The 24,224-nt window shown below is 35.3% G+C and overlaps 1 protein-coding gene across 2 annotated transcripts in view; it reads left to right on the top strand.

Annotated features, from left to right (window-relative positions):
* Agbl1 (AGBL carboxypeptidase 1) overlaps nucleotides 1–24,224 on the top strand; it is an 809,509-nt gene that overhangs the window by 581,153 nt on the left and 204,132 nt on the right. For both annotated transcript variants that reach the window (XM_077800295.1, XM_077800297.1), the window contains exon 22: nucleotides 4,664–4,827. In XM_077800295.1, coding sequence (XP_077656421.1) covers nucleotides 4,664–4,827 — 164 coding nt within the window. The remainder of the gene's footprint in view (nucleotides 1–4,663; nucleotides 4,828–24,224) is intronic.

Below are 24,224 nucleotides of genomic sequence, written 5' to 3'. Positions count from 1 at the left end.
TCAAATTTATTCCATTATTTCTTAGTCATTCCTCCTTTATTAGACATTTAGGGTTTAATTTCCCTCAATTTTTGATTATTGCATATAATATTGATATAATTTACATTTTTATGCATATAACTTCACTTTTATTTTCAATCAGTTGATTGGGAATTGTTCCCTGAAGTGACATTACCATGTCATATGTTATTGAACAATTTCCCAAAAGGTATTAATCAATTTAGCTTTCCAACAGACATTTTGATATTTGCCTGCTTTTGGCATAAAATAAGGTCAGCACTAAGTATTATAAATTTGAAAATATGTTTACCAATTTTCTGGCTACAAAAAACATTTATGTAAGTACTGTAGTTGACCATTTTCTCACATTTGTTTAATTTATTAATTGCTTTTCCTCTTTTGCAAATCAATTATCAGTGCTTTCGCTATTTAAACTTATCTTGTTTTGGACCCTAAGATTGTCTTATCAATATGTAACAGATATTCTTCTTTTGGGTGAATTATCAAGAAAACTTTTTTTAAAAAAGATAATGGAGGATCATACAAGTAGATTGGTTTCCTACTGCTATGCAGAGTAGTTCACGTTTTCTAGCAACATTGGTATGAGAATACTGATTTGGCAGATCCTGTCCACTCACCTGACACTCATCTCTAACCTCTTTTCTCTTACCTTCCTCTTTTAAAGAGGTTGGACAAATTAAAATGTTCTGCTACTAGACTATCATGATGCTGGAGGTGGCTCTACTATACAGTTCTGGTCAATCAAATGTTAGGTAAAAATTAATGCCTTCTCCATTTCCCCCCATTTTCTCTTTATTCTTTTTATTTTTATTTTCATTTTTTATTGATAATGTATTATCTGGAGCTACAGAATTCATCTTTCAATCATGATAAAAAATAAAGGAGCATGGCAAATAGTATGTCCCTGATTTTAAGTTGCTGAAATAATGCTATGAATCTTCTACTGCGCCCCAAATGTATTAAGGGTGCAAAGTGAAACCCTATTTATTTAAATCACTGCAGTCACACGTTTGCATATATGAGGTGTTTAAAGGAGAATTGGATGTCTATTTTATTAATACTCACTTTTAAACTAATCCAAAGCCAACTTTCTTCGCAAAATTGCTACTGTGAGCCTATGATGATTGATCATTGTAGAGTTCAAAATTTCCAAATGTTTACCTACCTGTTTATCAGATCACAAGCAGATATAGGAATGTGTACCCTAGAAGAAAAATAATATCTATATACTATATTTAAATACAGTATTTGGCAATGGGAGAACACAATATAAAGATACTCAGTGACTTTTTTATCCAGAGAAGTCAAGTTACACTTGACAAATGCAATATTCATCTGAGAGACAATCCATACTCACTATGTATATCAAATTATTTATATATTTATAATATATGGAGAATATGCCATATGATAGGTATGCACCCTATGACAGGGATGATAAAGTTAAATAAGAAATAAATACTGCTCAGTCTTTGCCTTTAAGTATTTTTCTTCCAGACTAGGGATTGTGTGAGAGGAGGTCATTCATATAAACAAATATTTTTTATACAGTATGAGAGTAGAAATAATTGAGTGTTAAGGAGAAATTAACACCAGTCGTAGAGGGCAAAATAAAATCAAGGACTTGGGCAAGTTCTAACACCCATAAAGTTGTGTAGGTTCCTTTAATTGAGGTTTTCTGAACTAGTCATTTTATGATACCAAACATTACCTGAAATAAACAGGCCAATATCTGGGATATGAAGATATTCTTACATTATAAAAATGCTGTCACTGTAGCTCTTATTGCACAGAAGTGCACAGGTGTGAAGCAATTGCCCTTAACCTGTCATTATGGAACATGGTATGGGATTTATTCTACATAGAACTTGTCCTTCTTTTGACCTCTACAGAATACCTATTACCTGCTCTGTTAAATGCTGGGGTTTCACATATGTATAGTGGGTGTCACTTGCCCCAGAGGGGCTGGTGTCTTGCTCTCATTTTCCTTATCTATCACTCTTGCCATCAGCAAGGAGGTGGCCACAGAACAGGAGACAGTGACCTTTAAAGCTTCCTTCCTGCCACCTAGCCAGCGTTTCTGGAACCAGGAAGAGCAGCCTAAACAGAGTGGGGCAAGAACCAGACCTTACAGCCTTAGCATGAGGGGAGAGATTCTGTTTATTTTTCTCTTTTTAAAAAGCAATCTTTCTATTGTTTAGGGAATTAAAAAAAAAAAACAATTTGTTCAACATCTGCCTTTCCCTTTGTACTGCTGCTATTTACAGAGGAACAGACTTCTCTTAACTCTGAAGTATCCTTTCTTCAGGAAACAGGTGTCAAAGCATGCAGCAAATCAAATTTTCCACCATCTGCAACTTGAGGACTTTCCACTTCCCTTTATGCTTTTACCTAGGATTCCTTTGGTGAATCTTGTGATTTCTTGATTTGGCACTGTGATTTTTCTTGGAATGCTCATGATCAAGCTTTTAAAATTCTTATTACCTATCCCTGTCTTCTATATCGATATCATCTGAGTGTAAAAACCTATTTTGGGCTGAGGGTGTGGCTCAAGGTAGCGCACTTGCCTTGCATGCATGGGGCGCTGGATTTGATCCTCAGTACCACATAAAAAATAAAATAAAGATGTTGTGTCCACTGAAAACTAAAAAATTAATAGTAAAAAATTCTCTCTCTCTCTCTCTCTCTCTCTCTCTCTCTCTCTCTCTTTAAAAAAACCTATTTTGATTTTTAATTGACACACAATAACTGTACATATTTGTGGGGTACAGTGTGGTATTTTAAAATATATACACCCTGGGTAATATTCAAGGCAGAGTAATTATATCCATCATATGATACATGTATCATATGATGAGCCCCAAGTTAAATGTTTCCTCCTTTCTAGCACATTTATTTGTGCTAGAAAGAATCAAAATAATTTTCTTTTAGCTATTTTTAAAATATATAATAAATTGCTAACTATTTTATTAAGGTGTAACTTATTGTGTAGTACATAATAATATATTAAGTCATAATTCACTTAATATATCAAGTAATTATTCACTATTAATTTATTTTTTTAACTAGATAAAATATGATTTGTAAATATGAACACCTCAGAACCATCTGACTTCTGTCATATCAAACACCTTCATGAGGAAAAATGAAAGAGCAATTAAGCTAATATTGATCAATAGCATGGGTTCTTTGAAACATTCCTTATCATCAGATACTCAGATGACTGGAGGAGTAATTGTAAATCCATTTTACAGATGAGGAAATCAATGCTAATATAGTCAGTAAGCCCAAGGTCACAGAATCAGAAAATAGTGAAACCAGGATTTGAACCCAATCCTCATCTAATTTTGAAAGCTGCATACTTCTAATTCTCCTATTCTGTGTACAGCATTTTCTGTTGAGCTTTCATTTCATAATTCATGTGGTAACCTCTATTACTTACTAGCTTTTCTGTCATGGATAAGTGATGTGATTTTATGTGTCTGAATCCTCTTCTTTGTGATATGGTGAAAATAAGAAATTACACCTCATAAGACTTTTGTATAAATCACTGATTTAATGTATATAAAATAGTTCAGAACAGTACCTGGCATATAGTAAGTGATCAATATAATTTTGTTAATTGTTATTACTGTCTATTATTTGTTACTTCATAGGTCAGGCCCTAGAGCATGCATGTCTTGACTTTGCTTTCATGAATTATCTCAGTACTACTGAAAAGGTAGTTTTAATATTTATGTGTGGAGGATTCCCCTCACTCTTCTCCACTGGTTGTCAAATTAATTTAGGAGAATATATAGAGAATTCCTGTTAGTAAGATTGCATTTTTGTTTCAGCAATGAAAACTTTCTGACAGAAGTATTGCTGCTTTGACTGCAGTGGTGTGGCAATAGCTTATTACTGATCCTGCAACTGCCCTCTGCCCTTCATGGCCACCCACCAGCTTAATATTTGCTCTGGTTTGGATGTGAGGTGTCCCCCAAAAGCTCATGTGTGAGACAATGCAAGAAGGTTCAGAGAAGAAATGTTTGAGTTATGAGGACCTTAACCCAATTAGTGAATTAATGGCCTAAATTAACTAAAGGGGTGGCTGGAGGAGGTGGGGCATCGGGGGTGTGGCTTCGGGTTCATATTTTTATCTGGTGAATGGAGTTGCTCTCTCTGCTTTCTGATCATCATATGAGCTGCTTCCCTCTGCCACTCTTCTGCCATGATGATCTGTCTCACCCTGAGCCCTGAGGAATGAAACCTGCTTTCTATAGATTGAGACCTCTGAAACCATGAACCCCAAATTAAATATTTCCTCTTCTACAGTTGTGCTTTTAGGTCTTTTAGTCACAGCAGCAGCAAAACAAAACAAAACAAAACAAAACAAAACAAAAACAAACAAACAAACAAAAAACCCAAAAACTGACTAAAACAATATTGCTTCTGGGGAACCCTGGATGTTCACATAACCCAGGCTGAAAATCGCCAATCCATGGAGCCCTCAAGAAAACACATTGGACAGTGACTGACACATACCATTAACTCTCAATTTCTGTGATACGCATGTGTCTGGGAGTCCTTCCTCCTTATCTCAAATTGTCACAACTCAATTCCCATTACATAGTGACAGTTGACTGCTTTGTTTAACTGGCAGGGTCTCCAGTTTGGCACCAGTGAACTGGAGGAGATGGGAGCCATGTTCTGCTTGGGCCTCCTCATCTTGGAACTCAAATCCGTAAGCTGCAGCCATCAGCTCCTGGCTCGAGCTGCAACTCTGTTGAATTCGGAGGAAGATGCTCTGGACCACCATCTCCAGCGGTAAGATGCTCATGAGGGCACAAGTGACATTTAGATCTTTGTATTCCCTTTACAGATATTTTAGTATATCAGGTCAAGTGAATCCAGGGGGTCTTTGAAAGAAAATATGGAAGAGCTGCTGAATGAAGGTAAGTTCTGTTAATTTGTATAGTAAGCCAGACCCAAGATATCCTTCCTTCCTCTGGAAGACCAGGAGGAAGATGTGGCTCATTTGTTTACATACTTGCAATTATAAAGCTTCATGTGTTTATAAATATACACTAATACATTGATATGATTGCATCCCTGTAATATGCTTTTTAAGTCCTTTGGATATAAACTGAAGAGTGGGATAGCTGGGTCAAATGGGGTTCCATTCCCAGTTTTCCAAGGAATCTCCATACTGCTTTCCATATTGTTTGTGCCAATTTGCAGTTCCACCAGCAATGTATGAGTGTGCCTTTCTCCCTACATCTTTGCCAGCACTTATTGTTGTTTGTATTCTTAATAGCTGCCATTCTGACTGGAGTTAGATAAAATCTGAGTAGTTTTGATCTGCATCTCTCTAATTGCTAGCGTTGATGAATATTTTTCATATATTTGTTGATTGATTGTATATTATCTTCTGAGAAGTGTCTGTTAAGTTCCTTGGCCCATTTATTGATTAGGTTATTTGTTTTTTTGGTGTTAAGATTTTTGAGTGCTTTATATATCCTATAGATTAGTACTTTATCTGATGTGTGTGTGGTAAAAATTTGCTCCCATTCTATTCACTTCACAGATTGTTTCTTTTTCTGAGAAGTTTTTTTTTTTTTTTTAGTTTGAATCCATCCCATTTATTGATTCTTGATTTTAATTCTTGTGCCATAGGAGTATTATTAAGAAAGTTGGGACCTTATCCAACATGAGGGAGATTTGTGCCTACTTTTTCTTCTATTAGGCACAGGGTCTCCAGTTTAATTCTTAGGTTCCTTTATCCACTTTGAGTTGAGTTTTGTGCAAGGTGAGAGGTAGAGGAATTCTGCTATCATATATAACAAATTAGAATAAATAAAATAAAAGAAAAAACAAATTTTCAAAAATAAGTCTAAAAAAATTCTCTGCAAAATTAATCAAAAAAAATGTCCCCTTTCTTTGCATTGGACCCTTAACATCCTTACAAATTCAATTCAACAAACAAATGACTATTGAATTGAAAAAAAATATATACTAATACATATTGCTTGTGATAAGGAAGACACAAGGTGACACACATGCACATCTACAGATACTACTATTTGCAGTGTTTGTATGTATATAGCATTTTTGAGTCTTTACTCAGTTAAAAAAATGGCATTATCACTGCCAATATCTAGGCACTTGGGGACAAGAAATGTTTTAATAGTCCCATTCTCCAAAAGTTATGCAACTTCCCAGAAGACAAGGGAAACCACCTGAAGACAATTAAATACTGGTTCAGAGAAACTGGCTCTGTTAGCAGAGAAAGGCCGGATCTCTGAGAAATGTGAGGGTCATTAATAAGCCAAATGATGGAGAATTATTACTGTAATGAGACCTTTTTGATGCTCTTTTCAATAGACAAATATTTTAGACCTGACCAAAACAAATTCAGGGGGTGAGAAAGAAAGAAATAATAGCCACATGAGAGGAGAGAGGAGTCGGAGGACCCAAAAGAGTCAGAAAAGGCTGAGTCATGCCTGCACTTCGAGTGACAGGATGGATGGGGAATTTTGTCTCTTGGTAAATGAGAAGGAGGCTCACCATGAACATGATGTCCAAAGGCAAAGGAAACCATTAATACTGGGGCCATTTTGTTCACAGCTCATTTTCATTATTTTTCCTCCTGCCAATGTTAGACTGCTCTTCCAGTGTGACTTCTCACCAAATGACAACTCAAACCTAGAAAGATCTAGCAGTCTACATTAATCCTGCTTTGGAAGTCCCTGGCTTCCCGAGACTTAATTACCTAAATGCAGCAATTAACTTGCTCGTCACACTGGGCTATAGATCATAGAGTATGGAGAGTTAAATAAATCCAGACCTTCTTCCTCCCAAGAGATGCTGTCACTGATGGCTTTTCTTTTGACATCCCAACCACTTGCATCCGCCCCTGCTCCCTCTAGTATGCCTCTGCATCTGAAGGTTCTGTATGTTTGGCTTCCTTATGGTGTTTTTAGACTCTCCCTCTGACAGCAAGTGTTTTCACCTGCCAGGATATATATTTCAACTTGTCTTTTCATCTTTTCCTTGGCTGGGCTGTCTTGGGTGCAGGCACATCTGAATTTTCTTTCTCCACGCACCTCCCCCAACCTCCTGCTACTCATTGAGGGAAGATTGAGCAGAACTGGCATTGCTTGCTTTTTCTGAATTGATTGTGCCCATCCGTTTGATCCAATGCAGTGAGGATTAGTTGAGTTGCCGGTAAACTGAACAAGAAGAAATCTATCAAAGAAATGTCTTTTCTAATTCGAGTTGAAAGAATTTGGCATACGGCTTCAAAATACAATGGCAGCTATGTGGGTTATCATAAGAAGATAGGTTCACCTGTCTTCCCACCCCAACATCTCACACAAACTATCAGTTTTTCGGGTGCAACTAGTCCAAGGATACTAAGGCTAAGGGTCTCCCCTGGCATCTGATTCTTCTTAAACTGATTCAGCAAATTAAGGGCAGAAAAAATGTAATGAATATGGCTGATTTGACTAAGTTTGAATTAAGTTTGGGGGACATGGAGCTTGGTAGATGGTAAAAAGAAAGTATTTCAACCAGATTTGTATCATAATGTATTTTCCCACTCATTCTCAAGCAATTGGCCAAAAGTGAGTTTGGTTCTTACTCAGAGAGCCTGAAGACTGGATGATTGAGAGGAAATTCATCCTGAATATTTCCTGACCCCAAAATATTCCAGCCAATAAATTTATACTCATTAAGGGATAAGAGAGGGGAAAGGAATAAAATAAAATCTATTCATTTGAAACCAGCAGCTGGAAGTTGGGAGTATTATTGGATTAAATAGGGTTAAACCCAGAAATAGAAAAATAAGTGGATCAAATCCCAGGAACTTAGCAACAGGGTTCTTACTGTAGTACATAGAATGTGACTAATGTTTGTCAACATGTTTCTTCACACTTCTTAAAGAGATTTTTGGCTACCTCCTGGTCTCCTGCCTCCTCCTTGGGTATAATAGGGTTTCCACTGTCCTTCAGAAAGGCTTTTGTGTTGTACAGAGGAATTACTAGGAGGGAAAGAGCTCTTTTCCAAAGGTCTGCCTTGAAGAAATGCAAGGATGCGGTATTTGAGTCTCCAGAGCTCCACAGACCACGTAAACCCCGAGTGTGACCTGCTGGGAAGACAAAGTGCGGCTGTACAACGAAGGACATCATGTTTTTTGACAATAGGTTTCATGCCTCATTTACCATAAAAACAATTAGAGTGTAGGCAACATCCACAGAGCAACTTACCATTTTTCATAAGCAGAGGAAAAGCAGAAACGGTGGATGTTTGCCCAGTGACATGGAGTACGTGTTCTGTTTGATTTGCGTTTTGTTCCCTTGGCTGCTCCTTCCCGGTTGCTCATTTAAGAAATGTCTGTAGATTTGTTAAGGCATCTTCTGATCTTCTTTCCTTTTCTTGTCCTTCTTCCTTCCTCTTAATCTTATCCCTGGAAATAATTGCGTGTGCACTTGGAGAATGCTAAGCTGCTTCTTTGGAGGCACCCTTTATCCATTGTGACAGGTCTTTTGCAAAGTCATTTAACAGTTTTGCGGAGTCAGCCACTGTTCATCTCGATTTGTATCCCTCCATCGCCTGCCTCTTGCTCTTCTCAGCTGAGCAACCCTATCTCCATTTGTCCCTCCATTAATAATGAGAGAAAGCTCAGAGTTTCCACACAGCGCCTCAGCAAGAGCTCCATATCTCACGTAGTCTCACGAATGACAGATTTGATGCTTTAGCTGGCTCTCTTAGTGCCCACATAGAATAAGGTTGTTTGGTTCTCTCTTTACTTTGATGGAAAGAAAACTAAAACCCAAAAATCTCTATAGACCATATAAAACATAATCATACTTTTAGTAATAAAAAGATGCTTAATGTTTATTTTTTTTAAAGAGAGAGAGAGAGAGAGAGAGAGAGAGAGAGAGAGAGAGAGAGAGAGAGATTTTTATTATTTATTTACTTTTTTTAGTTTTCAGCAGACACAACATCTTTGTTGGTATGTGGTGCTGAGGATCAAACCCGAGCCGCACGCATGCCAGTCAAGCCGGCTACCGCTTGAGCCACATCCCCAGCCCCAACTTAATGTTTATTTTTAAAATACAGTTTTATTCTTCTAAATGAGAAAATATAATTTGGAAAACATACCCACAAAACACCCCTACCCCTTCTTTTAATGATCCAGATGAACCTATTAAGATTTATAAATATGTTTACATAGCATAATGTGTTTTTACATTTTTTACTTTGTATTGAATCACTTTATATTTAAGAATAATCCACACTTAATTGGTGATTAATAATATCAGTTTATGACATAGAATATACATGTGTATCTACCTGGGTATATTTTCAATTTTATATTCTATTCCATTCGTTTGTCTGCCAGGAGCATGCAGTTTATAATATTGTCATTTCATAATTTAAACATAACGCTATTTAAGTACCACCTCATTTGTATTTGTTTCAGAATGTGCTTTGCTACGTTCCCTTCTTCATTTTTACTTACAAATTTTATAATGAGTTGGTAGCTTCCAAAACCTGAAACACTGGTATTTTAACCTGAATTGCATTAAAATGATAGATTTCCTTGGAATATTGACTGTTTTTTTCCCACTCTGCTTTTCAAATCTGGTATTTTTCTCCAATTTCCGGGTTTACAATGTTCACCGATAAAATATTGTAGGGATTCTTTTTGTAACCTCTCCATGCATTTTCTTAATAAATCACCATAAACTTTTAGCCTTAGTTTTTTAAACTTTCATATTCCTTGGGAAAGTATTTTTCATTATATTTTTTATAAGTTGCTGTCTTAGAAATAAAGAATATATTAGAATATATTCTTAGAATATATAGAAAATATTCTGGATCATTTTATATTTATTTGCAACTTCACTGAACTCTCTTGTTATGCCTAAAATTTTTTCTATGATTTTTCTCTTTATTTTTAGATAGACAATAGTATAACTTATCAATTTTGACTGCTAACTTTCCATACTTCTTTTTCTTTTATTGTTACTTTTATGAACTTGGCTGAAATTTTGAAGATAATGCTTATGGGTTCTGACCATTTTAACTAAGAACCTAATTCTAAATAAGAAGGACACTCAAACATTTTAGTGAAATGGCTGTTGGTGGGACATTCATGTTCAATATCTCATTTATTTATTATAATTTTATAGCTTATTAATTTAATAAAATCAAGATTGTATGATAAGTTTTATCAAGAAAATGATTATTTCCCTAAGTTAATAAATCCTCAAATTATGTTAATAAATTTTCTGATATTCAGCCATCCTTGTATTTCTAAGGAAAAGGTATTTGGCTATGATCCAAAATATTATTTAACATGTAGTCTAATACTGTTTAATGTGAATTGAGAAGTTTTGTGCCTTTTTAGGATTTAGATATGAGGTGTCCCCCCAAAACTCATGTGTGAGACAATGCAAGAATATTAGCTGAAATGATTAGATTGTGAGAGTCATTAACCTAATTGGTGGATAAATCCACTGACATGGATTACCTGGATGATGACCATAGGTAGATAAATTGTGGCTGGAGGAGGTAAGTCACTGGGGATGTGCCTTTGGAATTTATATTTTGGCTTTATGGACAGAACTCTCCCTCCTGCTTAAGGCTGCCATTTCCTGAGCTGCTTTCCTTAGCCACACCCTTCTCCCTGATGTTCTGCCTCACCTCAGACCCAGAGCTGTGGAATCTGTCTGAAACCATGAGCCAAAATAAACATTTCCACTTCTACATTGTTCCTGTCAGGACTTTTGGTCATAGTGATGAGAAAGCTAATTCAAACATGCCTGTATTTACTAACGGGTAAAATCTGTGCTTTTGATCTGTATTGTCAAGGGATCTGGAACACTTAAACTGTGTTAAGATTTATCTGTCTTTTAAATGTGCAAACACTGTAAAATCATGTGTTCCATTTATTTGAAACAAAATATCATTTTTATACTTTTTACTTTTCATATAAAAATTATCTATGGCATTTAGATTGTTCTATAATCATATTTAATCATATTCAGATAGTTCTAAATCTCAGTTTATATTTAATTGTTCATCTCCAGGTATTCTATTCTATTCAATCATATCCTCATTCCTGTTTTTCAGCTTTGATCATTCTCACATTTTGTCAGAGAGTACCTTATAAAATCTTTCTATTTTATAAAGTAAATCAATGGTATGTTTTTTTTCACACATTTATATATATATATGCAAAGCATCATTCTCTTTCCTTTCCATAGGAATTCCACTTCTTCCTAGGTTTGCCTGGATAACTCATTAGAACAGTGTCAACATGACTGTATGTACTCTGATACTTTATCTTCTAGTAGGCCACCTATTTTTTTCCTCTTCTGTATGTACCCTGTTTTTTTGCTTTAAAGTTGTAGTAATTTATTTCTTATTAAAACTATTTTTTTCTTACAATTTTGTTTGTTCGTTCCTTCCTACATTTCTTCCATGGTTTCCGTCTTTTTAGTTGATTTTGAATTTAAACACTCCATTCCTTCAGGACATGTCTCAATTATAAGGTAACAAGAACTCCGTTCCTGTCTTTGTTTTCCTTCCTCTGAAGTGCTTGCTATCTGCTTTCCAGCCTCAGTATCTGTCTTCTTTTCTCCCTTCATATTTTTTACCTCTTTCCCCAGATTCTCCTAATTCTGGAAGTTCATCTACAGCTTGACCTCACAAATTCAATTGTGTACATGATGGATTCTTCTCATTGCTGATAATATGTTTTAGTTTCAGCGATTTTACATCTAAGTTTCATTGCACCCATTTCCTCATTTCTTACCATTTCTTGTTTGTCCATGTATGCATTGCAGCCAGTTCTTTCCATATGAATCTATTATCTGTTCAGTTATTGTTCTATAGATTCCAGTAGTCCTGAACTTTTTCTGATACTTTAGCACAGGCCTCCTGGTACTGATGATGTGTTCTTGCAGGGTAGAAGCTTCACCAGCTCTGGGTTTTGCAGCTTTCTCCTCCTCTTCCTCTCCCAACTTCTTTTTTATCATTTTTTTTTGTCTTTTAATCTTTGACTCCTGAGAATTCTATCCAGCCTTGTAATTGCTCAATAAGCAAGAGTGTAGAGTCTTTAATCACCCCTCCCTTTTTTTAATCCTAACTGACTGTATGTAGTTCCTCTTGTTTTCATAGGAAGTAATCTGATTTAGGTGATGTTTTTCTTCAAGTATTCATGGTATTTTGGTGTAATTGCATTAGGGAAGTGAAGGAGAAAAAATGTGAAGAAGTGAATGAAGGTGAAAAATGATATATCCATATCTGCGGTCCAAAATGGTAATGTGGGATTAAGGGGAAAAGGTTCCCTGAAAGGTACCATTATATTACAACCAAGGATGGAGGGCTCAGTGGAATCTTTGAGCTTCAAATTAATACTATTTCCATCAATTCCAAATTAATCTATAATTACTTGGCAGTTCTGGTGATATCTCCCTTTAATTGTCTTCTGTCACAATAACTCTATTCAAATGTTAAAAAAATGGTATTAGTATGTAATATCTCAGAATATTCTTATTTCATCCTATAGTTACAGGCTAAAGAATCCTATCTGAAGGGAAATATTTGAATGAAACCCAACCTAGAGACATTTAGAAATTGGGATTGTCACAAGATGCCTTACAACTTATGGTTCCCTAACTGGTTGAGAAAAATGAATGGATTCTTCAGGAAGATATGCTAATCTTAAATTGGGGGACAGGAAGGGGAACAGTTCTATGAGCAGTTAATGAAAGGCAAAATCAAATACTTTAGTACATTTTATGCTGATTGTTCTATAATAAATACATTAAAATAATGAAAACCCAATGTTAGTATATGTATGAGGAAAGAGGTTTAATAACATCACACAGCTATCTGTAAATTGGTTTACTTTCCTCTGGAGAGAAATTTGGCAGTTTGCAAGAAAATCCATAAAAACCTCTCATTTGATCCTCCATTTCCAGCTTACAGAATCTCTCTTAAGAAAATAAACATAACTGAAAACAATATTTAATATGTAAGTATTTACAGAAATATTACTTATGTCTCCAAATACTTTTAAATAACCTAAATTCCTAGTAGCAGAAAAAGAAAAATGAAGGAACAATGTTGATTAATTTTATAGAATATGAAAATAATGAATGTATCCATGTATATATGAAGTAATAATTTTAAACATGTATTAGGGCCTTACCATGAACTATATAGTTCATATGCAGTGCTAAGCATTTTATAAATATCATCTCACTTAATCTTATAAACAAGTTTATATTGTAGCTGCTATTTTTGGCATTCCCTTTTATAAACAAGGAAATGAAGTTTTATGGTGGTTAAGAAGTGTGCCAAATGTCAGGAATTTAGTGAGACTATACCAGCTTTTAAATTCACTTCTGTCTAACTGCAGTACTCAAGTTCTTATCATCTATTGCATTCAGTCTTTCAAGAGATAAATGAGAACAAAAACAGGGTAAATAATGGTACACACATGCTGACCGTGACTTTAGCAACATGCTAAAACACTGACCAAGAGAGGAGGGAGATGTTAAATGCACAATTTAATTTTATTTTTTAATATCTTTTCCTGTACAGTTCCTGAAAGTATGTGTTGAGTGCATGAGTGTGTGCATGTGTCTGTGTGTAATTTAAAACTGGAATGACTTGGACTCATTTTAGCCCATAAATATTGCTGAGCTGTTTTGATATCGTTCAGAGAGGGTCAAGGTATGCCTCCACTGTTGAATGCATCATGACCCATGGGGAAAATAATTCTGAAGAGAAAAAGATTATTGAGAAAAGTGAACATGCATTTTCTTCATATTACATTTGCTATTTGCAAAGTGTTTCCACCTAATAATAAACAGGAAATTTAACCTAAAAGAACTCCTATTTTGTAAGTGACTCCATAGGAGCCCAGGGAATCTAAGTGATCTCTAGGTGTACTTATGTGATTTACTCATTACCAATCAACACTGGGGATCTCATTTGCCTCTGCCTCAGGCTCAACAAGATAAAACAACCGGTCTCTTGCCTATGAAAATATAGACACCTGGAAACAGAATAGGCTACTAGCCTTTGGAAAAGGGTTTCAATCAAAAAACTTGCTCTTTCCACTCACTATATCAACTTGGGCCTTTTGTAGCCCATGAATTTTGTTGCTGTTAATTCTAGAAAAATGGAAGACAAATAAAATCCTTGCTGTTTTCCCAAACAGGAGAGATTGTTTTTATTGAAGAAAATTTCAAATAGCCTGACACAAGTGTTCTAGGTTTATTTGTAGACTTTTCAAGAATTTTAGAGCATTATCCTTTTCCCTTTATTTCCCTCTGATTGTGCTTTTGTCTTTATTAAGAGCTAGTCCTTTAGAATTAGAATTCAAAGCCAGTTTACCCATGAGAGTTAATTTACCAGATGTTGTAGAAGGAAAAAAAATTCTGAATAAAATGACAAAAGCAAAGAAATGAAGGGAAGGGAGTGGGGAAAAGAGAGAGGGAGGAAAAGGAAAGGAGAGAAAGAAAAGGGAAGTTATGCAAAGAAATCAAGGTTTTGATATTAATACTAGAAGATCATTATGGAGATAAAAAGAACCACAGAAAGTTTACACTTGTGATTATAAGATCCTGAGCTTGGATACTTCTGATATAGAAGGAAGAGGTTAGCTTTTAAATTACTTTGAATATTTCTATCATTTTTAATACTTTCTTCATCCTAGCCAATTGCCAATTTCCCTGCTGTGAAGGGAAGCAAGTAAACAAAGCGAGATATAAAATATTCTATCAAGGGTTTTTCTTTCCCACAAACTTCAGTGCAATCCTTGCCTTAGTGTAGTTTCAGCATAATCTTGATGGACATATGACTTAAACTCAGTCTTGAGTCTGGCTCACAATATTCCTGCTGACAAGAGGCTAAGCAATTCTGGGAGGAGGCTTACCTTGTTTACTTTTAGATTTTGTAACTTTAAAATTAAATAGCTATAAATTATTCTCAGGTATATTATCTTATCTTTATTCTCAAAGACAAAGGTACTGACCTTCTCACATTCTAACATGGACACTGGGATTGAAACCCTCAATTCAAGACACAAGAAGCAAAGCAGTTGAATTACACCAAGGTGCATAAAGGTCTTATTTGATGGAATGGAATTAAATTTTGTCTGATCCTAATGGAAAGATAATAAAGAGACAAAACTTTAGTAGCATGTAGGTAACAGAAAAGAGTTATAAACAAATGATGAGAAAAAAAAGAGAGAGGAAGTTTAAAACTGGATGTCCCAGAATTTGGGGAAATAGATTGTTGGGGGAAAGATGTAAAATCAATGTTCAATTGTCAAAGGTAGACTTTGTGTCATTTGCAGGAAAGTGGGTGGAAACGGAGAGCACTATGTTGAGCAAAATAAGCCAGACTCAGAAAGTTAAGGGTCATGTGTTTTCTCCCATATGTGGAAGCTAAAGAGGAAAAAGGAAAACAAACAATCAAAAACTGGAGACCAGGGGATCTCATGAAGGGAAACCAGCAGAGTAGAGAAGGAGATGAGGAAGAGGGAGGATAAGAGGGAAAGGGGAAGCACTGGAACCAAATTATGTTATGTGCATGTCTGAATATGTTACCATGAATCCCACTATTAGGCATAATTATAGTGATCCAATAAAGAAGAAGTAAGATCTAGTACAAGAAGACCCCTTATAAAAGGGCTTAAATGTTATTAATAGAAATCTCAATATGTACTATATTTTATAACTGGAGGTGGCTGTTCCAGGAGAAATAAGTTTTGATTTACCTTTGCTTGGTCATTTCAGCTTCTTTAGATGGATTTGTTTAACTGAGACCTCAAGTATGTCCTACTAAGAAGAACATATTTTTCAGTCATGTGATAACTCATCATAGACTTCCTGATTCTATTAGTGGTGAGAGATTAGCCTATTAGGAAACAGAGATAACTTAGCACAAACCAATATGGTTTCAGTACAATGGAAATGGAAAGTGAATTAAGGCCAATATGTTTGTGATGACTTGGCATTCAGCATTTTGCCATGTGGCTTTGAATCAGGGAAGCTATTTCTCTGTGCTTTTCCAGGGATAACAAAACCAGTGCAATGCAGAAATAGAATAGTGATCCTAGAATGCTAGGTGCCTGAAAGTATGATAAAGATTTGATATGCATTACCTTGAAGCAAGCCTTAGTAATTCATTATTACTCATATTATTATTATTATTATTATTAATTGTTAGTAATAGATAAATAAAAGGAAGTACTAACATGTTAAAATTTTAATAAAAGCCAAATTGCCACTATATCACAGATCAGTAAGTCAAACACCAGATCAATTAATCCAAGTTTCTTCTCTTTTTTTCTTTTTTATCAGAAGCATATTGTAAATTATTCTAAAAATATAGCCATTAAAAAGTTTCTAATGTGGAATATAAAAGTTAGGTCACAGAAAAATCTTCTGTGTACATCAGTGTTCTTCATCAAAGAGTTTGGAGTTTCCTCCTCTAAGTTTAGTACAAAGATAAAGTTCAGTAAAACATCCTCCATGTTAGGGAATCAGACATGCAAATAAATCCCAAAACTCTAAACCTTTAACCCACTAAATATTCAAGGCCCTGAAGCAAAACTTGCTGCCTGAACTTTGTTGTTGCTCTTATTCATATATTTAATTGCTTGGGGGATAATCTAGAGAAAGTTGAAGCTCCTTTAACTTTATTGCCCTCTACAAGCAAAGGATATGCAATCATCTTTTAAGTCTACCTAATATCAGCTGTTGAATGTTTGCTTTAGAAAAGAGTGATCTAATGTCTGAAAAGAAAGTTGAGGTGACTCTATCAATAATATTCTGGGGACTGAGAGGTAATTTGCATTCTAGTTTTAGCCTTAGATTAATCACTCAGACATTAGTGAGGTGGGGAAGAATACATCTGGGAATTGGGTATATTCACCAATAAGCAGGAGTTAGTTAATTGCACTGGTAATAACAACCAATGTCTTTTGCTTGATTTGAACATGCCAAATAATATTCTAATTTTTAAATTATTTTTTTAATTTATGTATAACAGCAGAATGCATTACAATTCTTATTATACATATAGAGCACAATTTTTCATATCTCTGATTATATACAAAATATATTCACACCAATTCTTGTCTTCATATATGTACTTTGGATAATAATGTCTATCACATTCCACCATCATTTCTAACCCCATGCCCCATCCCTTCCCTTCCCACCCCCTTTCCCTATCTAGCATTCAACTGTTCCTCCCATGCCCCTCTTCCCTACCCCACTATGAATCAGCCTTCTTATATCAGAGAAAATATTTGGCATTTGGTTTTCTGGTATTGGCTGACTTCACTTAGCATTATATTCTCTAGCTCCATCCATTAACCTGCAAATGCCATGATTTTATTCTCTTTTATTGCTAAGTAATATTTGATTGTGTATATATGCCATATTTTTTAAATCCATTCATCCACTGAAGGACATCTAGGTTGGTTCCACAGTTCAGCTATTGTGAATTGTGCTGCTATAAACATTGTTATGGCTCTGTCCCTGTAGTATGCTGTTTTTAAGTCCTTTGGGTATAGACCTAGGAGAGGGATAGCTGGGCCACATGGTGGTTCCATTCCCAGTTTTGCAAGAAATCTCCATACTGCTTTCCATATTGGCTGCACCGATTTGCAGTCCCACCAGCAGTGTATGAGTGTACCTTTTCCCCCACATCCTCGCCAACACTTATTGTTGTTTATATTCATAATAGCTGCCATTCTGACTAGAGTGAGGTTTTGATTTGCATTTCTCTAATTGCTAGAGATAATGAACATTTTTTAATATATTTGTTGATTGATTGTATATAATCTTCTCAGAAGTGTCTGTTCATTTCCTTGGCCCATTTATTGATGGGTTATATGATTTTTTTGGTGCTTAGCTTTTTGTGTTTTTTTTTTTTTGTATACCCTAGAGTTTAGTGCTCTATCTTAGGCTCTCTATTCACCTCACAGATTGTTTCTTTTGCTGAGAAGAAACTTATTAGTTTGAATCCGTCCCATTTATAGATTCTTGATTTTAATTCTTGCACCAAAGGAGTCTTATTAAGGAAGTTGGGGCCTAATCCCACATGATGGAGATTAGGGCCTACTTTTTCTTCCATTAGATGCAGGATCTCTGGTTTTATTATGAGGCCCTTGATCCCTTTTGAGTTGACTTTTGTACATGGTGAGAGATAGGGGTTTAATTTTATTTTGTTGCATATTAATTTCCAGTTTTCCAAGCACCATTTGTTGAAGAGGCTATCTTTTCTCCAATGCATGTTTTTGGTGCCTTTGTCTAATATAAGATAATTTTAATTTTGTGGGTTAGTCTCTGTGTTCTCTATTCTGTACCATTGGCCTACCACTCTATTTTGGTGCCAATACCAAGCTGTTTTTGTTACTATTGCTCTGTAGTATATTTTAATATCTGGTATAGTGATGTTGTATTCACTCTTTCTGCTAAGGATTGCTTTAGCTATTCTGGGTCTCTTATTTTTTTCAGATGAATTTCATGATTGTGTTTTCTTTTTCTATGAAGAATGTCATTGGGATTTTGATCTGAATTGCATTAAATTTGTATAGTGCTTTTGGTAGAATGGTCATTTTGATAATATTAATTCTGCCCATCCAAGAGCAAGGTAGATTTTTCCATCTTCTAAGGTTTTCTTTGATTTCTTTCTTGAGGATTCTGTAATTTTTATTATATAGATCTTTCACCTCTTTCATTAATTTGATTCCAAATATTTTATTCTATTTTTTGAGGCTATTGTAAATAGGGTAGTTTTCCTCATTTCCCTTTCTGAGTATTTGTCAGTGATATACAGAAATGCATTTGATTTATGGGTATTGATTTTTATATTCTGCTACTTTGCTGAATTCATTTACTAGTTCTAGAAGTTTTCTGGTGGAATTGTTAGGGTCTTCTAGGTAGAGAATCTTATCATCTGCAAATATTGCCAATTTGAGTTCTTCTTTTCCTATGTGTATCCCTTTAATTTCTTTTGTCTATATAATTGCCTAGCCAGTGTGGGTCTACTGTGAGCCTGGGTCCCACTCAGGCCAGTGTGGGCGGATCCGAGCTGGGCCTGGTCTCCTGCGGTAGTCTGCTGGTTGGAAATAATATTCTAATTTAATAGTCACATAAACTTTTTAAATTCCCACAAATAGTCTTAAGATGTAAATACTTCAATTGTCCTCATTTTATAGAGATGAAACTGGCATACAAAGATTTTAAATAGCTGATCCAAGATCTTGCATCTAGTAAGTGATGGAGCTGGAATTTGAACCCTGTCAGCCAAACTCTAGGACCAGCATGCTTAACCATGCTACCAATTTGGACAGTGTAAAATCATTCAATTTCTTGTTTCTACCTAGTTTGTATCTGCACTGGTCAGTTTTTGATCCAGAAAACAAGCTTCTCTTTATGAAATCCAATATGTAGATGGTTTAAAAGGGGATAAAAAACTTTTGAAACCATAGGCTGCAGGGAGAAGGGCTAGGAAACCATGCCTAGTTATCCATTAGCCAAATTTGGCCATTTTCATGAGCTCACCAGGAAGTACTGTGGAGCTCAGGACCTTCCAGTATACTCCTGTCAGGTCCCTCCATCTGCAGAGTCCACTGAGATTTTCTGAAGGAACTGTCCTCACCTACCTCTGTGGCCCACAACCAAGGGGTCCAGCCATGATTTCCTGAAAACTAACAAGACCCTTGTGTTTACTGCCCATTCATTGCCCTGCCACAGCAATCCCCAGGAATAACAGCCTTTCTTTTGCTTCCAAATATTACAGATTGATAGACTCTAACCTGGAAATGAGGGAATAAATGATGCAATTATTATATGACTGAGTAATATGAGATATTTTAATATTGTCACAAGCGATTCTGAAAAAATCTGGTCCACACATAAGTAAGTATATGGCTTTGAAACAGAGTGAGTGCCATAAGGATCAAGTGTAGGCTACATTTGTTTCACAAATTATTATGGAAGTATAATGATGATAATTCTTAAATCCACACAATTTTTGAGTTCCCAATGTATGGAAAATGGTCATAATACCTTTAATTTTCATAATTAGTGTCTATTTTCTATTTCTATTTATGGGAGCTTTCTGAGGATGCTTTGATCAAAATTGGAATAGTGACAGAGTGAGACATGGGCAACCAGGTCTGCACAGTCCTGTCCTGGATTTATAACAGATGTGCCTGCAGAATTCCCCTCCCCAATAGAACAGTCATTACTAACTTCATGGGTAGCACAGTTTGTGCCTTCCCCAAGACTCTGATTTTTGTCAACAGCAGAAATGAGAATAGAGTCAGGAATACTAAATTTCTTAAAGAAGTTGGAATGTATAAAACCAGTGTTAGCAGAATAAATAAATTGCACATCTGTTTACATTTCATGCATAAATACAGCTTAAGGGGAGACACACTGATGTTGCAGATGATTGACACTTGAGGGAGGAGGCATACTTCCTTCTTTATTGCATAAGTAATGATATTCAAATGGAGGAGGAGGAAAAGGAGGGAAAATAGGAGAGGAAAGAAGTAAAGGGGAAGGGAGAAACAAGAGAAGGAGCAGTAGGGGGAAAAGAGGATTAGAAAAGAAGGAAGGAGAAGAAGAATAGAAAACTCTTGCCTAAAAGGAATAAAGGTCAAAAGAGAAGTTAAATCCAGCTGAATTGAATTCAGGGTTTCCAAAATGGCTGAATTAAAATACAATTCTGAAATAATATTCAAATTAGATTATCTAACTCCTGTCCAAAATCTTTGAAGAAACATGTTTGCAAATTGAGATTGGACAAATATTCTTTTACTGTCCAAATTTGAGAAAGAGATGTAGTGCCCCAAATACATGTGAGCGTTATGCAGGTATCAGAAAAGCATACTATGGATTTTAAAGAGAGATTTATGAAGTACTTTAAAAATATGGGCACCACAAGCCAGGAGTGGTGGTGCATACCTGTAATCCCAACAGTTTTGGAGGTTCATCCAGGAGGATTGCAAGTTCAAATCAGCCTCAGAAATTTAGCAAGGCCCTAAGCAACTTGGTGAGACTCTGTCTCAAAATTATGAGCAAAAAGTCCTGGGGATATGATTCAGTGGTTAAGCACCCCTGAGTTCAACCCCCAAAATGGGTAACACAAGAATCTAGCAACTATTTTCTGTGAAAGAAGAAGGTCAAACAAGTCTGATTTTATTATAACTCTAATGAGGTACAATTTATATCTAATAAACTGCAAATAATTATAGTAATAATTTGATGAATTTTGGCATACATTTGTAAACCCCCTTGTCCCAATCAAAATAATGATCATTCCAATCATTCCCTCAAAGATATTAAAGTACTTTTCTAATCCTTTCCATGCTCTCAGACAACCACCAATTTGTTTTCTGTCTCCAGAATTAGTCTGCATTTTTAGAATTTTATGTATTGCACAGTATGTATGCTTTTTTCTTTAGTATTTTTTTCACTGAGCATAATGATATTGAGATTTAACCATGTTCTAATCTGAATTTATTTATTTTTTCATATGTTACTAAGCAGTAAGTTGAAGAAATGTAGGTGAAACTGTTTACCTAGACTTTCATTGATATCCTATTTTAATAACACCCTCAGATGGATCAGTTTTAACTGATATTTTTTTTTCCACTAGTTGTTCCGTTGCCTGGTGTGCATTTCCCACAGATGGTTGCATAGCTAGCTCCTCTTTGACATTCAAGCCTCAGCTTAAATGTCATAATCTTAGCTTAAATTTCACCATCTCAGCAAGACTTTTCATGACCACATTGTCTAAAGCAGCATTCCTCCTTGGTGCTATGATAACACATTTAATTTAGTATTATCTGTCTCCCTGAGTTAGAATGTACAATCCACGAGAGAAATATTTTCATCTGCCTTGTTAAAACTGAATTCCTAGCACCTAGAATATTACCTGATCTATAGGAAGTAATCAATCATCAATGAACAAATAAATCCTAGACATGCTTCTCATCCTGCATTTATAGGAAAATGTGAAGACTTAAGGTTTGAATAGTATAATTCAGGGGAGTTATTTTTAGTTGAGGGAATATATTCAAATTATGATGATTGATAGATATTTGTAAGCCTGAATGGGGATTTATATCCCCAGTTTTACCTTAATTCTGTTCCATTCAACAATTTGTATTTATTAAAAAATAAAATGCTCTATTATAACCATAGAAACAATGATCATCATTTTTGGTATAAAATGACTGTGAAGCACATAAAGATGGCCTAATTGATATTCTAATATATATTTATAGATTGAAATGATGACACTTAAAATGATGAATAAAACTCAGCAAGGATAAATTCTGCTTAAATTGCCCCCAGCCAAGAGCTCACCAGCTTGGAAGATCCAGTTGTTTATGTGGGAACTGTAATTGGCAGTGAGCTCAGCAAGGCTCAGTGTGCAAAATCTCCTACATTCTAATGACAACTCAGTGGTTCTGGTAGAAACATCAAGCACATAATTAGATAATAATGGATTTCTATCTGCTTTGCTTTGGTCAACAAAAATCCTAGAATATTATAGTTCATTCCTGAGCTACAAAAATGGAAATAGGTTCAGTGGATTATTTACCTAATGGTAAGAAGGATAAAAAGTAAAGCATATAAGGAATGGTAGAAGTAATAGGCAGTGTTAATTCTGTTAGCTGTCTTCAAAGAGTTCCCAGAAGGAAAGAAATCAAAGCTAGTCCTGGTTATTAACAAGGAACCAATATTTATTAATCTCTGATACTCCTTTGCTCATAAAGGTCTATGTGAAGTTGAGAAATGCTGCAGACAGAAAGAGATTCACCTGCTTCAGGCACCTGCAGCATTTGGAAAAGGCTTTGCTGAACAGGCTGAAAACCGTTTCATTGCTTCTAGTATAAGCATATTTAGGGTCTGTGCCAACTGTGAGGTACAAATTAAAATATATCATAAATCACATACTTAATAAAGAAAGACATTCTTTTTTATTTAATTCATTGGGGGAAAGATTTAGCCCATTTGCCTTTTTGAACAGGTAAAACCCTGAATTATTCCTTAAATCTTTTATTGATATGAGTAATCCTCTGCAGTGGGAATTTTTAAGAGTGTCAATGACTTTGGATTTGTTTGAAAATTTATAGAGCACCATTTGGGTAAAAATGCATTTTTTTAAAAACCCAGACAAGAGAAGATCACTGGAAGTTGATATTTGAAGCACTGGTTTATTGAGTTCATAGACACCACAAGGAAAATATTCCTTGTTCTCAATTTCCACTCAGTGGTTTATGTGGGTGCTTGATGGGTGGGTGCTGTCCATTGGTTTGGGTGCTGAATCGTAGGATTCTCAAAGGGAAGTTTTTCAGCAATCTCATTAGTACAGTGGAACTGCAGGTGATAAGTTTGTCCAATTTATTTACTGAGGAATTCTATTTTTCAAAATTGTATTCTTACTTTGGGACAAGCACTAGCTATTGCTGGATTTTTATATAGACATTTATTTCAAATCCTAAGAGGTACAAAACACAGTAATCCATATTAAGTAATGGGTTGTGTTTTTTTTTCCTGGACAATTTTCTGTATTAACAAGAAGGAAGACAAAGGAAGAACAAGGACATATTTGTTACGTGATGGGGAAGCACAACTGTTCCTAAATAGTAGTGTTTGTGGTATGTTCCTGGGGGTACTGACAGGTCCTTATAAGGCAAATGAACGTTTCAGCTACAGTTTGCAAGCAAAACACAAAACTAATTACCAAATATTCTTTTGTCCCTCAGCAAACTGCAGGGGGCAAGAGTGAGCTTGTGTAAGACTAAGAGCCTAGATTTCCCTGGGTGCTATCCTCTCACATGTGTTTTTAAATCTTCCAACTTGTGATTATTATTTTTCAGCACTGAATTAGTGAATCATTTTATATAGTGCCATTATGTAAAATAAAATGATACTTTGTTTCTCTGCATTGGCCAATTACTGGGTGGAGAAAATTGGAGTCCTGAAAGGCACATGTGTGCATAGTTTGGCAGATCACAGGAAAGCCTTGTAAAATGCTCCCAGATGTTTGATGCAAGAGAGGGAAAATACTAGGAACAAGGAGCAAATTGGATTGGGTTTTAAACAGTATAAAATTATTGATATAAAAACTAAGAAAACATAAGATCATTGACATAA

Source organism: Urocitellus parryii, chromosome 6, assembly GCF_045843805.1.
Source record: "Urocitellus parryii isolate mUroPar1 chromosome 6, mUroPar1.hap1, whole genome shotgun sequence".
NCBI classification, from domain to species: domain Eukaryota; kingdom Metazoa; phylum Chordata; class Mammalia; order Rodentia; family Sciuridae; genus Urocitellus; species Urocitellus parryii.
This window is presented reverse-complemented; position numbering and strand designations above follow the sequence as displayed.